This window comes from Bufo bufo, chromosome 6, assembly GCF_905171765.1.
Source record: "Bufo bufo chromosome 6, aBufBuf1.1, whole genome shotgun sequence".
Classification (NCBI taxonomy): domain Eukaryota; kingdom Metazoa; phylum Chordata; class Amphibia; order Anura; family Bufonidae; genus Bufo; species Bufo bufo.
In genome coordinates, this window is record NC_053394.1 from 7,341,551 (window position 1) to 7,357,670 (window position 16,120).

General features: G+C 48.8%; 1 protein-coding gene across 1 annotated transcript in view; it reads right to left on the reverse strand.

The window, feature by feature from the left end:
* TDRD1 (tudor domain containing 1) overlaps positions 1-15,106 on the reverse strand; it is a 90,467-nt gene extending 75,361 nt beyond the window's left edge. The window contains exons 1-2 of the mRNA XM_040435198.1: positions 15,053-15,106; positions 14,045-14,180 (exon numbers count right to left, since the gene is read on the reverse strand). Of these exons, the coding sequence (XP_040291132.1) occupies positions 14,045-14,180; positions 15,053-15,103 (187 nt within the window). The 5' untranslated portion in view covers positions 15,104-15,106. The remainder of the gene's footprint in view (positions 1-14,044; positions 14,181-15,052) is intronic.
* Positions 15,107-16,120: the final 1,014 nt, after the last annotated feature.

Sequence of the window (16,120 nt, forward strand, 5' to 3'; positions counted from 1 at the left end):
TGGATGGACAAATGTCTTTTTTCAGCCTTATAAACTATGTTACTATGTAAAATACTCCATCTTAATGGCTCCTAAAGTTGTCCATACATCTTAGACAGCAGTCATCCGAGCAAACACATGCACACTGGTCTCTGCTTAGTATCTGTGTCTTTACAATGAGAAAAAGGGAATAAGCTGCTGCAGACCCCCACTGTCACACGCCAGACCCCACATATAGCTAGGGTCTCTACTTAGGTTGCATTCACACACATTGTCAGTTAAGACTTGTGTATTTTGCTCTTTTGGGCTGTGTTCACATCTGCGTTGCAGCTTTCACAGCAGATTTTGTTTGAGGCGCTGCAGTTTACGGACCTGACCCAGCATTGTGGCTTCTGTGAAAAAAATGGAGAACGGAGCATCACTCAAATTTTTGGTACAGGATTGGGTAATTGCTGTGTGATTTGAGCCTTAATGTGGCTCATTCATCCAATTCTATGGAACAGCAGTTTTACTATAAGTGCTCATTCAGAAGCCGGGATGAATGAGTCCGTATCAGTTTTGCAATTTTGCGGAAAGGGTGCAGACCCATTCATTTCAATAGGGCTGCAAAAGATGCACCGTGTGCTGTCCGCATTTGTGGCTCCATTCCACGGAAAGGATAGAGCATGTCCTATTCTTGTCATTTTCTATTATGGTTGCGGCAATGCGCAGCCCGCAAATTGCGGAACGCATGCAGCATGTATCCGTGTTTTGCGGATCCGCAAAACACTACGGCTGTCCGAATGAGGCCTTAATCACAGTTTGTCGGTAGTTTACAAAAACGAAAATTTTGTGAACTCACCTGTAAAATCTCTTTCTCGCTTAGTGCCACAGGACCGTGGGTATAGCTGCTTGCTGCCACTAGGAGGCGACACGAGGCTGAAAAGTGATAACTCCTCCCCTGCCGGCTATACCCCCTCCCGTCTGGAGAGAGCATATCAGTTTGTGCCCAAACCATACAGTAAACAACCAATAACTGACAAATGCCAGTCGGATTGAACCAGAACTGAGGACCATACTGGTCCACCAACCGCCATAATTGGCAGCAAACAGAAATTACTGGGTGGGAGCCGTGTCCCCCAATGAACTAAGCGAGAAAGAGATTTTACAGGTGAGTTCACAAAAATCTCGTTTTCTCACTCGTATCATTGGGGGTCACAGGACCGTGGGACGTGATAAAGCAGTCCACGGGGAAGGAAACAAATCACACGCCCATGGAGAAAACGCCCTCGAGGATGCGTAATCCGCTGCTGCCTGCAAGACCTTGCTGTCCGGAGCAGCATCCACCGATGCCTAGGAAGGCACCCGGTAAAACTGGTGAACGTGTGCCCGGAAGACCAAGATATTGCCTTCTACAACTGGAAAGCTGGTGCATGGAGGAGATAAACCCGAGAAGCACTGACCGTTGGTCGGGTGGGCCATAACTCTGCTGGGTGGTGCCTTACAATGGGAGCGGAATGCCCGAGCAACTGTCCAACAGATATACCGGGAAAACATAGCTTTGGAGGCCACCAAGCTTTTACAAGGACCTCTAGGAAAAACCAGGTAAAAGTCCTAATGGCGGTAAGCGCTAGACATGGACAAACAAACCTCAGAGGCCAAATCACATGGCTGATGGAGAGCCCACTCTCTAATGCGAGGGAGAAAGGAGAGAAACCCATGTCTGATGATGTGGAAAGGCGGCGACTATTTTCTGCAAAAAAAGGAAGATACTGGGTGGTGCTCTGCCTTATGTTCATGACAAAAGAAAAAAAAAAAATACGTACAAGAAGGTGCTATCATCAACTCCAAAATACGCCGGGTGGATGATCCCGCCACCCGGAATGCCGCCTTCATAGAAATAAAAAAGAGAAGACGTCCCAGAGGGAGGACCCGTTTCTCACTGAAACGCCACCAAACGACCTGCAGGTCGTTTGGACAAAGCCGGCTCCTGGCCGCAACTGTGGAAGCAGAAACAAAAATCCAGGTCCGCAGGATCCTCCTCTGGTCAAAAGAAGGCCCCCTAGGAAGCGGTAAATTGGTAGACCAATGCCTCTAGAGCTGAAGAGGCTTGTGGTGAGACTTCTAGCGAGGGAAGCTGCTTAAGAAACCATAGAGACATAAACGCCTGAGCCAGGCATGCCCAAAGAACCAATACCTCGGAGAAAAGTAGAAGTCATGCCGATGTGAGCATCACCGGTGATGGGAAGCCCCGTCAGTGACCACATATTGACAATGTGGCAACCTGGAAGGGCTGATGAGTAGGACCAAGATGAGAGAAATACTTGAGGAACCCTGGTCACGTGAAAAAAAAAAATTGAGATGGGATTCCAGAGCAGTACAACCCATGGCTACTGGTCAGCTAGATCGAAGGGGAAGGTGATCAGCTATCCAGCTGGAGGAGGGAGAGGAAAAGAAAAGGGTGTTCCGTTCCAGGAACGAAACCCCCCATCAGCGGTGGCAAAGCGTGAAGACACCTGCTCTGCTCGGCGTGGAGAAACTCGTAGTCCACCCCCAGAATGAGCAGTGAAAGGCTTGAGGTGACGTAGACATTACTCATATCTGAAGAAAGGTAGCAACGATGGTGACACGGGATCAACTATTAGCACCCAAGTCCTGATTATAACGGCATTTTAGTGATAGACGAGGGCCGCAGGGACTAAGCTACCCAGTAAAGCGCACCCAAAGGCAGGTGCTGATCAGCTATAGCAATTACCCCATCGCAAAGCCCAAGTTGACGACAGAAGGACAACAGTTGTCCGAGCAACGGTCAATTATCGGTAGTGTAAACTAGCAAGAGGCCAGGGCTAAAGCTCATTCCCATCTGAGACTGGCGCTCTACCGAATCTACTGGTAATGCAATACTAGGCCTGAGGAGGAGGCCATACAAGGGAAGCCACAAGCGTAATGCTAACGCCATACTCCCGCTGAGGCCACACCGTAGAGGCCACTGATTCCAGTGTTAGAAGAAGCCGTCACCTGATGAAGGGGCTGTGCAGTAAGAACCCTAGCATGTACTGGTGACGCAAATACCCCTTGTACAGTAGGAGCTACAGCATGCTCCGCCAACGTAAAAATGAGGGGGAGGCCTGAGGACATCCAGTAGAATCCATGATACCATGCTGTCCCAGTTAAGCAAAGCTAACCCTAAACACAAAAGGCGCTGAAAAGGAGCAACCGCCGAAGCAGTGCCAGGGAAAACCCCTACCTGAGGGGGGACCCTAGAGTGTAGTGGCCACTGCAGAGTGCCAGCAAAACACCCTCACCTAGATAAGGAAGAGTGGTGGACTAAGAATACAGAGTCAGTGCAACATTCGGCTCGCTGAATCGTAAACACAACATTCTGTGTAATGGTGTGCACACTACACGTTGTCGAGGACTAATACCATGACCGACCTGAATGGTGGAGGCCCATGGGGATGGGGGGGGGGGGGGGTCTCCAACACACAAGTGTTGGTGGGAGACCCCCCCTGAGAGAAAAAAGGTAGACATTTGCGCCCCCAACCAGTACCGGAAGAAAAGAAGGAAACCATATGGAAGTGGCCACAGTATCCATATACCATTAGATGAAGAGTACAAGGCACCAGCGGGTACCGACTGTTGCCACGGCCCACCTGTGAAGGAAGCCAAGACATCTAGTGTCATGGCGTATTAGAATTATAGCATGCAAAGATGCTTAGCGATTCCCCCGTTAACAGATCACTTGTAGAAGGGGGTAATGCCACAGGAAGCTTGGTGAAGGCAAACGACTGATGGAAAAGCATTCAGTGGTAGTGCAATCCTCCGGTTAAGAATAGGGGTAGCGCGATAATCAGAACCGTATCCAACGGTAGTGTAATTACCCCACCTATGGAGGGGGGTAATGCCTACGGTAAGCACTGCACTCAGTGGTAGTGCAATTACTCCACCTATGAAGGGGAGAAACATATACGGCCAGTACAGTATCCCGAGGTAATGCAAGTACATCTCAGTACTCCAGACTAAAAAAAATACCTAGTAGCCATTGGCTCCTGAACTGAAAAATTTAGGAGCCAAATCAAATCAAAATTTTGGTATCGTGACAACGCTACGCCGATCAGATCGGCGTAGGGTTGCTTCGATACCAAAATTTTGATTAGCTTTAGTCACCATAAAAAAGTATTGCGATACTCAATACCACAGAAAAAAAAAAAAAGCAGCGTGCATTTCGCAGTTCGGCCCATAATAGAGCAGTCCTATCCTATTTTTTGGGGTGACAAGGTGACTAAAAAATGGCGAATCGCATTGTTTTTATTTCTGTTACGGCGCTCACTGCATAGGAGATATTTTTTTATAATTTAATAGTTTGGACTTTTCGGACGCAGCGCTATGTAATATGTTTATTTATTTTTTATATATTTTATATGTAAAATTGGGAAAGGGGGGGGGGATTTAAACTTAATATTTTAGGGTACTTTCACACTAGCGTTTTTCATTTCCGGCATAGAGTTCTGTCACAGGGGCTCTATACCGGAATCAGGCATTTCCTAATGCATTCTGAATGGAGAGTAATCCGTTCAGGACGCATCAGGATGTCTTCAGTTCAGTCATTTTGACTGATCAGGACGGAGATAAAACCGTAGCATGCTACGGTTTTATCTCCGGCGAAAAAAACTGAAGACGCCTGAATGCCGGATCTGGCATTTTTCCCCATAGGAATGTATTAGTGCCAGATCCGGCATTCATGCGATGGATCCGCATCCGGATGAGTCTCACAAATGCTTTCAATCACATCCAGATCGGCGGATCGCCGGATCACGCTGACGCAAAGGTGAAAGTAGCCTTAATGTTTGCGTTTTTTTTTTTTTACTTACTATTAGCCCTTGTCCTATTCACCTTTAGGCCCTTCACAAGGGGCGAGATTTCTGCGCGGGTGCAATGCGTGAGGTGAACGCATTGCACCCGCACTGAATCCGGACCCATTCACTTCTGAGTGTTCCCAGTAGTGATTTTCACGCATCACTTGTGCGTTGCGTGAAAATTTAAAGCATGCTCTATGTTGTGCGTTTCACGCAACGCAGGCCCCATAGAAGTTAATGGGGCTGCGTGAAAATCGCAAGCATCCACAAGCAAGTGCGGATGCAGTGCGATTTTCACGCATGGTTGTTAGGATGAAGTCTATTCACTGTTATTTTCCCTTATAATATGGTTATAAAGGGAAAATAGTACTCTTTAATACAGTATGCTTAGTAGAAGGTCAATTGAGGGTTAAAAAATAAATAAATGAACTCACCTCCTCCAATTGATCGCATAGCTGCCGGTCTCCTGTTCTTTCTTCAGGACCTGTGGTGACATCACTGTGCTCATCACATGGTACATCACATGATCCATCACCATGGTAATGGACCATGTGATGAGCACAGTGATGTCACCACAGGTCCTTCAACAGGTCCTGAAGAAAGAACAGGAGACCGGCAGCTACGCGATCAATTGGAGGAGGTGAGGCAATTTTATTTTTTTAACCCTCATTGGCACTGCACCACCAATGTTTATTATACTGGTGTTTTTTTGTTTGTTTTTTTTTTTTGGCGGGGGGGGGGGGGGGTTGGGGGGGGACGCACTGCGCCACCAATGAAGATAACTGACCTGTTAATACAAATACAGGAGGCGGGTGCCGGAATCAAATAGCCGGCACCCGACCTCTGACAGGGAGCTGCGATTAGCGGCAGTACCGCACCCGCCTCCTGTATTTGTATTACAGGTCAGTTATCTTCATTGGTGGCGCAGTGGCCACAGCCCCTCCCCTCCTCCTCCCATCTCTCTTCTCTGGCAGCACAGGGGGGGGAGGGAGAGAATCCTTCACTGCGCTGCTAAGAACATCAGCGGCGGGGGAAGAGAACTATCAGCTCCTGTGCCCGCCGCTGTATTCAACTGCAGAGCTGCGGCGGCGGGTCTAGTCGCAAATGCCGACAAGACTAAAAAGTCTTGTCGCCATTTGTAAATTCTAAGTCACATTGGCGACCATTTTGGTCGCCATCTGGAGCCCTGCATCTCCCATGGAAGGGGGAAATGCACACGGCAGGAACTGAATCCAATGGTAGAGAGATTACGCCCCTTATGAAAGGGGGTACTGCACATGACTAGAACTGTACCCGGTGGGAAGTGCAATTCCTCCACCTATGTAAGGGGTAATGCATACAGTAAACACTGCAACCAGTGATAATGCCATAACGCCACCTATGGAAGAGGCTAATGCATACGGACAGTACTGTACCCAGTGGAACTGCAATTCCGCCACCTACGGAAGGGGGAACGCCTATGGCTGGCACTGAGACCAGTGCTAGTGCAGTTAGCCCACCTATGGAAGGAGGTAAGTACTGTATTCAGTAGTAGTGCAAATTCCACCTAAAAAGGGGGTAATGCATACAACAAGTACTGCTGGCTAGCATGGACGCAATCTTTGAGGACTGAACCGGAGTCATGTCAGAGTCCGAAGGGACTCCAGGAAGGGAGGGTTCCGAACGCGACCCTAGGGAGGAAGGGTGGAGGTGCAGATGAGAACAAGGAGGAAATATGTCCTGCTCGTGCACAGTTCTACCTCTCAGCATTCAGCCCATGGCAGTTGCAGGCTGCGCCTTTGGCGGTATAACAATCATACTACCCAGGGGGTGAATAGGAACTTGTACGGGACCAGTCACCGGATTGCGCAGGCGGTGCTTAATGAACCAAATGACCCATGAGGGTGGATTGGAAATTCCCAGAGGTCCTTCACTGTATTGCGCAGGCGGTGCTTTATCAACCAAACGACCCCGGAGGGTGGATTGGGAGCTTTAAGGAGGTCCTTTATTGGATTGCGCAGGTGGTGACATATCAACCAAATGGCCCCGAATGGCGGATTGGGAAACTGGGAGAGATCCTCCACTGTATGGGATGGGACACAGGCCTAGTCTGGTACTACACAGTCAGGGTGAGGGGGGCAGGACTACCTGTGATGCCCCCGCCGAATGTACAAGAGGCAGGAAGGGGTTAAATCCCTTAAAATTAAGGTACGTGGCCTGCAGAGAGAAAAGCCGGAATTAGACTTACCGGTAATTCATTTTCCACTAATCCACCATGACGGCCCAGAGAGATTGACCCCTGACCTCTGTAGGGGCAGGAAGAGAGATAGGTTTAAAAAGACCCCTCCCACCACCATTCACCAGTGAGTTCCCGATTATAGTGCCACAATCACCGGTTAACAAGTGAAACAACAAAGTGTTTTGTTGTTTTACTTGTTATTAAGTCATACCAAATTATTGGAGTAAAAATTTATTTTTGGGGTGGGATTTCATGCCGTCATGGTGGATTCGTGGAAAATGAATTACCGGTAAGTCTAATTCCGGCTTTTCACTTCACCACCATGACGGCCCAGAGAGACATAAATTATATACGTCTTAGGGTGGGGCAACGGCCTGTAGGACCTTGCGACCAAAAGCCAGGTCTGAGGACCTGGATAAGTCAAGTCTATAATGTTTAATGAAGGTGTTTACACTAGACCAGGTTGCAGCCCGGCATATTTGATCTAGGGAAGCTCCTGCCCTTTCAGCAAAAGAGGCCGACATGGCTCTCGTAGAGGGAGCCCGAATGACCTCTGGACAACTGATGCCTTCGTTCTTGTAGCAGTCTGTAATAGTCTGTTTTACCCATCAGGCAATGGTAGATCTGGAAGCTGCCTTCCCCTTATTTTTACCACAGAAGAGCACTAGTAAGTTGTCCACCTTCCTCAGGTCTCTTGTGACCTCTAGGTATTTTAGCACTGTTCGTTTAACGTCCAGGGTATGGAAACGTTCTTCTCCAGAATTCTTAGGGTTTTCACAGAAGGAGGGAAGAATGATCTCCTGGATCCTATGGAAGTCTGTTACTACTTTTGGCAAAAACGTCGGGTCTAGCCTCAAGGTGACACGATCCTCCTGTATTGTGAGGTATGGTTGTCTTATTGACAATGCTTGGATCTCGCTCAATCTTTTTGCTGATGTTATAGCAATAAGAAAAACCGCCTTCTGAGAAAGATGTTTCAGAGAACTTGAGTCCAAGGGTTCGTAAGGCGGACCTGTGAGTCCGTTAAGGACAGTGTTTAAGTCCCAGGTAGGCACCTTTGATTTGAGAGAAGGTCTTAGTCTGGCTGCAGATCTCAGGAATCTTTGGATCCATCTATGGCTGGCTAATTCGGAATCAAAATATGCACTAAGTGCTGAGACCTGGACTCTAAGGGTAGAAGGACTTAACCCAGACTCGAGGCCCTTCTGCAGGAAATCCAAAATCTTCTGTATATTCGGTTTGGTTTGGGGCTTCGTCGCCTGACCAGGTACAGAATTTCTTCCAGATTTTAAAATAAATGGTGTTTGTCACCTTCTTTCTGCTGGCCTTCAAGGTAGAAATAACCCCTTCAGAGAGACCTCTATGTCTTAGAAGGTTGGACTCAGGATCCAAGCCGAGAGATTGAAGATTTCCGGATGGGGATGGAGAACCGGCCCCTGGATCAGGATATCCTTTCTCTTTGGGAGAATAAAAGCTTCCTGTTGGGAGAGTTTGGTTAGAATCGAGAACCAGCTCCTCTTGGGCCAGTACAGAGTGACCAAGATTACTCTGGCTCTGTCCCTGATGATTTTTTGGAGAACTTTTGGGATTAATGGGAACGGAGGGAAGGCATATGCAATGTCCCAGTTCCAGTGTAGGGAGAAGGCGTCGATCGCTAGGGGCCTGTCCCTTGGGTTTAGGGAGCAAAAGGGTTGATACCTTTGCGTTTATTCTTGTAGCAAATAGGTCTACCAGAGGGAGGCCCCACCTCTGGACAATCAGATTGAAGACGTCCCTGTTTAAAGACCATTCCCCCTGGTCTATGGTAGTCCTGCTGAGGAAATCCGCTGCACAGTTTAGGCTTCCTTTTAAATGAATTGCAGATATCGACTTTACATTCTTTTCCCCCCAGAGGAAGTTTTTTTTGGACAGACCTTCTAGTTTCTGAGACCGAGTGCCCCCCTGATGTTTGAGGTAGGACACAGTCGTTACATGGTCTGAATAGACCTTTATATGTTGGTTTCTTAATTTTGGAGCGGCTACTTGTATTGTCTCCCAAACTGCCCTGAGCTCCCTGTAGTTTGAAGACTGAGCTGCAATATTTTGAGGCCAGTCTCCCTGGTAGAGATCGGGGGAAAAAATTGCGCCCCACCCCTTTACGCTGGCATCGATATGAACAAGCACTGCTGGGGTTCTGAACCAGACCATGCCCTTCGTTAAGTTTTTCGTTTGAAGCCACCACCGGACCGAGGATTTTATGTGGCCCGGGATCAGGATTTTCCTGTCCAAAGAGGATAGATTTTTGTCCCACTTCCTTAGAAGCCAGGACTGAAGGGCTCTGTAATGGGCCTGGCACCAAGGGACTGCTACTATGCAGGCTGTCATCTGACCTAAGAGACTCATCGCTTCTCTGCATGAGAAGGAGCGACGTCCCAGGAAGGCCCTGATCGCTGACTGCAGGTTCTGAATTCTTTCTGCTGGAAGAAAGGTTGTTTGTTTTCCCGAATCTAACAGAACCCCCAGGAATTTTACCCTGGTATTTGGAACTAGGGATGACTTTTTTAGGTTTATCACCCAACCTAGAGATGTCAAAAGGGAGCAGAAGATGTCTCGGTCTGCTATAGACTGATCTACAGAGTTGGAAATCAGTAGAAAGTAGTCTAGGTAAGGAAAGACCGTCACACCCCGAGACCTCAGTGAGGCGACCATCTCTACCACCAGCTTCGTGAAAATCCTTGGGGCTGAGGCCAGCCCGAAGGGGAGAGCCACGAACTGGAAGTGGTGAACAGACCCTCTGTGATCCCTTATTGCAAACCGCAGGAACCTTTGAGACTGGGAGTGAATAGGAACATGATAGTATGCGTCCTTTAAGTCGATTGTACAGAGGGACGCATCTTTCTGAATTAAAGGAATGGTGGAATTTAGAGATTTCATCTTGAATTTTTTGTAGATAACAAATTTGTTTAGCCTCTTGAGGTTTATGATCATACGGAAAGAACCCCCCCCCCCCCCCCCCGGTTTCTTTACTAAGAAAAGGTTGGAGTAAAAACCCTGCCCCCGTTGAAGCTCGAGACAGGAATCACTACTCCCAAATCCCGTAGATTCTGAACCTCCCTCCAGATCTAGCTGTGCTGAAAAGGGTGGTGAGAAATCAGAAACACATTTGAGGGGGGGGGGGGGGGGGGGGTAACTATCCTGTATCCGTTTCTGACAAGATTGAGCCCAGAGGCTGGGAGAAGTCTGCTGCCACTGAGCAAAAAACTGGGATAGTCTTCCCCCTATCCTGGCGTCACTGCTTCTCACCTCCCTTGTTTTGGGGATTAAGGAGGAATCCTCTACCCCTCCCCCCTTTTGGGTAACTCCAACGTCCGGATTTACCTTTACCACGAAAGGAGCTATTTTGGGAAAATTGACTACGAAAGAAAGTTTTCTTTTTAGCGGTCTTCTCTTCAGGGAACACTTTCTTTTTATCCATAGCCTTCTCAAGGATCTTGTCCAGTACGGGACCAAACACGTATTCCCCTGAGAAGGCAATAGAACATAACTTCATCTTGGAAGAGATGTCGCCCGACCAAGATTTCATCCAAAGTGCCCGCCAGGCAGCATTGGACAAAGCCTAATTGTCTCTGCAAAGGAGTCCGCTAGAAAACCTGTGGCGGATTTTAGTAGGGGAATAGTATCGAGTATCTGGTCCCTAGATGTCTTGTTAACTAGATGACTTTCTAATTCATTCAGCCACACGTACATAGACCTGGCGACTGAAGTAGCCTGAAGTCTTAACACTAAACATGGCTGCCTCCCAAGACTTTTTTAATAAACTGTCAGCTTTCCTTTCCATAGTGTCCCTTAACTGACAGGAGTCCTCAAATGGAAGTGAGGTTTTTTATTGACCTTGGCCACCTGGACGTCAATTCTAGGGACCTCGTCAAAAAAATCTTAGAATCTGATGGGTCAAACACAAGGCGGTTCCTGAACTCCTTGGAAATTCCCAGTTTCTTTTCAGGATGGGCCCATTCATCCATCACCATTTCCTTAATGTTTTCATTTATGGGGAAGACCCTGGAGCGTTTGACCTTCAATCCACCAAACATCTCCTCCTGAACCGTATGGGGTCGCTGGATGTCCTCCACCCCCATGGTATCCCTGACAGCCTTTAAAAGGTCACTCATCTCACTGGGGGTAAAGAAATATTTCTTAGTGTTCTCGACGATCTCACCCTCAGATAGGGGGTCGTCGGCCTCTTTTTTTAGAGGATGAGGCATCGTCCTCTAAATCTTCGGAGTCAGAAATATCCGCCAACCTGGGCCATTTAGGTGGGCGAGACCCCCGGATATCCTCACGGAGGGAGGCCAGGGAAGACTTAACCTCCTCCTGAATCATGGATCTGAACTCCTGCATAATTGAGGGCTGTTCCTCGCTCACTAATTTGGCAATGCAATCCATGCAAAGTTTTTTAGTATAGTCATCAGGAAGCCGGACGGAGCACTGGATGCATCTGGCGGTCTTCTTTGACTTTTTTAAAGTTAGTTTGGCGCAGGGGCGGTCTGCTCCTTCAGCTGCGTCTCCTTCTCCTGGTCCGACATGTCCGTTCAGCGAGCGATGCAGAGAGCGCAGCGTGGAAGAGTGCTGGGAGCATTTTATTATAGAGGCCTCGTCCACTTCCGGGTTTCGCCAGCAACCCGGAAGTGACGTCAGACGCGTGTGACTGCGCAGAACGTCCTTCCGGTCGGCTCCCCCACAGGGAGGTAGGCGACCTGCGGCAGCTCAGGGCAGGCTTCCCTCAGCAGGGAGCGTGACCCCGGCGTCGACCTGCCAGCTTTAGAACTAGTCCGCCGGAGAGCAGGGGACGCTTTTCTGGATGATGGACCCGTAAGGGAGGCCACAAGGACCGCCGATGCGGTCACCCAGGTATCTTAAAAAAAAAAAAAAAAAAAACGAGGTCCACTTCACCTCCCTGAAGCCAGAGAGGACTTTTCTCTGTCCTGGCTGCTATAGGGGCAGGAACACACTGGTGAATGGTGGTGGGAGGGGTCCTTTTAAACCTCTCTGTTCCTGCCCCTACAAAGGTCAGGGGTCAATCTCTCTGGGCCGTCATGGTGGTGAAATGGAAACACTGGATAAGCCGATGCCGGCTGTAAAGAGTTGGTTGACCACGAAGGGTTAAGCCTGTCTTGAGTACCAGGGGCAGAGCCCCGCGGCACGGGCTCCTGGGGGAAGGGAACCGCTAGGCGGGAAGAATTCGCACTTGAGGGATGAACCCGCCCCCTCCATACCTGGAGTGAAAGTAGGCGGCAAAGCCGTGGCATAAAGTTTGGTGCACGGGCAACCGGGAAGCGCTGTCGGCCAGCGACTTGGATCGGTGTGCGGGATGTGCCAGCTTGCGTCCACCAGCCGCGGGTGCCCAGCCCGTGGGCCACAAGGAAATGTTGCAGGCCGAGTACAGGTAGGCCCGAAGTGAAGCCGGGGCCTAAATTTCTGGAGCGGAGACCGGAGCGGCGCTTTTTACGGTGTTCTGCTGGCTGCATACCGGCCGCGGGTGCCTACCACACGGGCTGGATAACGTGAGGAACCCGGAATGTGCCCTGCAGTCACCGGCCGCGGGAGCCCACCCCGCTGGCCGGGAAGAATAGGTGCAGGCCGCAGGGCCTAAGGGGAACCCGGGCCCCCAGACATAGACAGAGGCCCAAAAACGTACATTGGGTGGCTGAGGTAAAGTGGGGGCCCACCCAGAAAATATCCTCCATTTTAGCCCGAGGTGACCAAGGAGGGAGGGGGGTGGGGGGCTGGGGTGTAAGAGCTGAGAATACTCACCCAATCCGGAGTACTTACTCCATCTTCATACTCTTCACCCCTTCAGCAGCTGGCACCGAAGTGGCAGGAGACTGGAATGGCGGAGGGTCTCGCTGGATTCAGGTGACCCTTTAGCTGGCGGGGAGCTGGGCTGCCCTGGTCCACTTTTGCTTCTTGGGGAGGGCGAGCGGTGAGGGAATCAGACACTGGTCTAGCTCCCGGGGTAGACAGAGGGGCTAGGCGCCTCTGTTTCCCCTACCTCCTAGTGGCAGCAAGCAGCTATACCCACGGTCCTGTGTCTCCCAATGAGAAAACTCTGTCCATGCTGAAATGACTCAGTGCAGTGCATTTACAATGTGGACAAAGCTGCAGTGTAAAGCATAGGGAAAAGATGCAGCAGCAGAATGTAGAGTTCAGATTAGGCTACTTTCACATTAGCGCTTTCAATTCCACTATTGAGATCAGTCATCCGATTTCAAAAGCGGAACAAAACACTTCCGTTTTGTCCCCATTCATTGAACGAAAAGGAATGAACCAAAATGCATTGCCTTCCGTTTGGATGCGCTCCGCTCGCGGACAGAATAATGCTGCAAGCAGCGTTTTTCTGTCCTCCATGTGGTGTGGAGCAAGAAGGATCCGTCTTGGCACACAATGTAAGTCAACGGGGACGGATCCATTTTCTCTGACAATAGAAATCGGATCCGTCCACCATTGACTTTCAATGGTGTCCAAGACGGACCCGTCATGGCTATAGAAGACATAATACAACCGGATCCGTTCATGACGGATGCATGCGGTTGTTTTATGATAACGGAAACGTTTTTGCAGATCCATGACGGATCCGCAAGAAACGCAAATGTGAAAAGTAGTCTTTGAGAAACTATGCAAAGTAGTCCATAATCATAGCTGCATCACAATGGATCAGAGATGCAGTGTAAAGGAATGAAAAAGGGACAAAGCAGCAGGGACCTCAGGTGAAATAGCAGATTGATTTTACAACACCTCAGCTTCCAGTAAATAATGCTGTGGAATAGGAGACAATGATCATAGCAGCACTGTTATGGAGAAAAGCTGCAGTATAAATCATGGCAAAGGAGTAGAAGTTATTGTGGATTAGTGACAGTTCAGATGGAGTCACTGATCACATCCCTATGAAGCAGAGCTAATAAACCCCCCTTCTAAAGAGCGCTAGCAGGTGCACACACATGACATGGTAAGGTCACACCGCAGGGAGAAGTCTTACCAGTTAAACCACAGTTGGCGCAGGTAGGAGGTCGTTTCACTTCTTTTATAGATCTGAAAAATTCATCACCAATTGAAAGAAAATTTCGAGAGGGAATTCTCAGCCTCGGTTCCTTGTTATGAAGAGCGGTGGCATCCTGCAAAGAAAAAAGGTGCGATCAACCTCTGGCTGCCATGACAGGCTGGAATCTCCTGCACACGGCTTCATCTAAAACTGTCAAACAAGATATAAAAAACTAATGAAGTAACTGGTAACGGTGACGTACCGCCAGGACAATGCGCATATGGCTGGGCTGACTGTCTACGAGGAGGATTATACTGACCACTGCAGCTTATACTGACCACAAGAGCTTGCACTCTACAGGAGAGAGGACCCTGCTGACCATAAGCTCTACAATTAGAGACCATAAGAGCTTACCCTCTACAGGAGGAGGATCACACTGACCACCGCAGCTTATATTCTAAAGCAGAGAAGTCCTCTTGTGACCATAAGAGCTTACCCTCTACAGGACAAAAGACCCTATTGACCAAAACAGCTGACACTCTACAGGAGGGAGAGGACCCAGTTGAGCATAAGAGCTTACACTCTACAGAAGAGTGGATCTACGGTTACAAGAAGTATACTTTCCCAATGGGAGAGCGACCCGACTGACCATAAGAGCTTGCACTCTACAGGAGAGAATGAGAACCCCACTGACCATAAGATCATCTACTCTACAGAAGGGAGGACCTCTCTGACCATAAGATCTTACACTCTACAGGAGGCAGTACCCCAGTAAACATAAGAGCTTACAATCTGAAGAACATGTTAGGAGTAGGGGTCTGGGCGCTGAGACCACCACCACTCACTGATTTGACTGGGGTGCATGGCTCAGAAGAATTGATCGGCCATCAGTGCCACTCCAGGGAGGAGGAGGACGAGGCCCCTGGATGTCTGCTGGCTCTGGTGACTGATGAGGTCTCAGGACGCGCACACAACCATTCTAACCCATCTGATGACGACACTTACAGATTTCTTGGACACCGTATCGCAATCTCCGGACCCTCTGAGGTGCGCCATGTTATCCTGTGAAGACATCAACACAATTATAAATAATGTACAGAACTGAGGGTTTGCTACAATTGCATCCAGTATAAGACACTATATTCACACTTTGTCAGGGGTGTACTCTCCCAATAGTGGCCTGTGACTGATTACACGCCGGCTCCCAAAACAAACACATATCATGTCTTCCATATTCAGGTGACTCCTTAGAGGGGTTGGGCAGTGTTATACCGATGACCTCACGATAGGCCATCAATATCAGATTAGTTGGGATCCAACTCCTGAAAGCCCCCGATCGGCTGTTTAAGGGGTCACGGTGCTCCTGTGATTGATGCATCCTGTTCACCGCCGATGCTGTGTATTCCAGCTGCTCGCCCCATTTACCCGAATAGGAGAGGAGGCTGTAATTACACCGCACCGCCGCTACGACGAGCAGGTAAACGCGGAACGGTGCGCAGCGATCACATGAGCTGATCGAGGGGGGGGGAGGTTTGATCTTGAGGTAATCAATATAACGACCGCCCATTGTCTTGGACAAAGTGCAAATGTTCCCGATTGCTCTTATGGAATAAAACACCCGTAAAACCATTAAAGGAGTTTTCTGGTTATATTTAGTTATGATCCATTAATAAGGCTCCCAACAAATCACCGGTATTTATATAAACCTTCATTAAAATGTTATTAAAAGATACAGATTATTAGACATTAATTGCTGACCCAGGTATAAATCATGCGGAGGTCGCGCATAAAAAATGGCCAAACGGTTTGTTATGACTGTTCCTGGACGGTATCTGGTTTAATGGATATTATTCTCCTTGTATAAATTACAGCTAATCCCATACATCTATTTTCTGATATTACCTGTATCTGTGCATATGGGTTTTAATGGCTGCACTGGCCGGCACTGCTGGACATGAGCGGCGGAGTTAGCGGTACACGTGCGCTGTGTCTATTCCCCACCTTTCGTGTCCATCGGTCGTGTCTACGTGGTTCAGTCGGCTTGTGATCAGCTTTACAGCTCCACTCTCCACC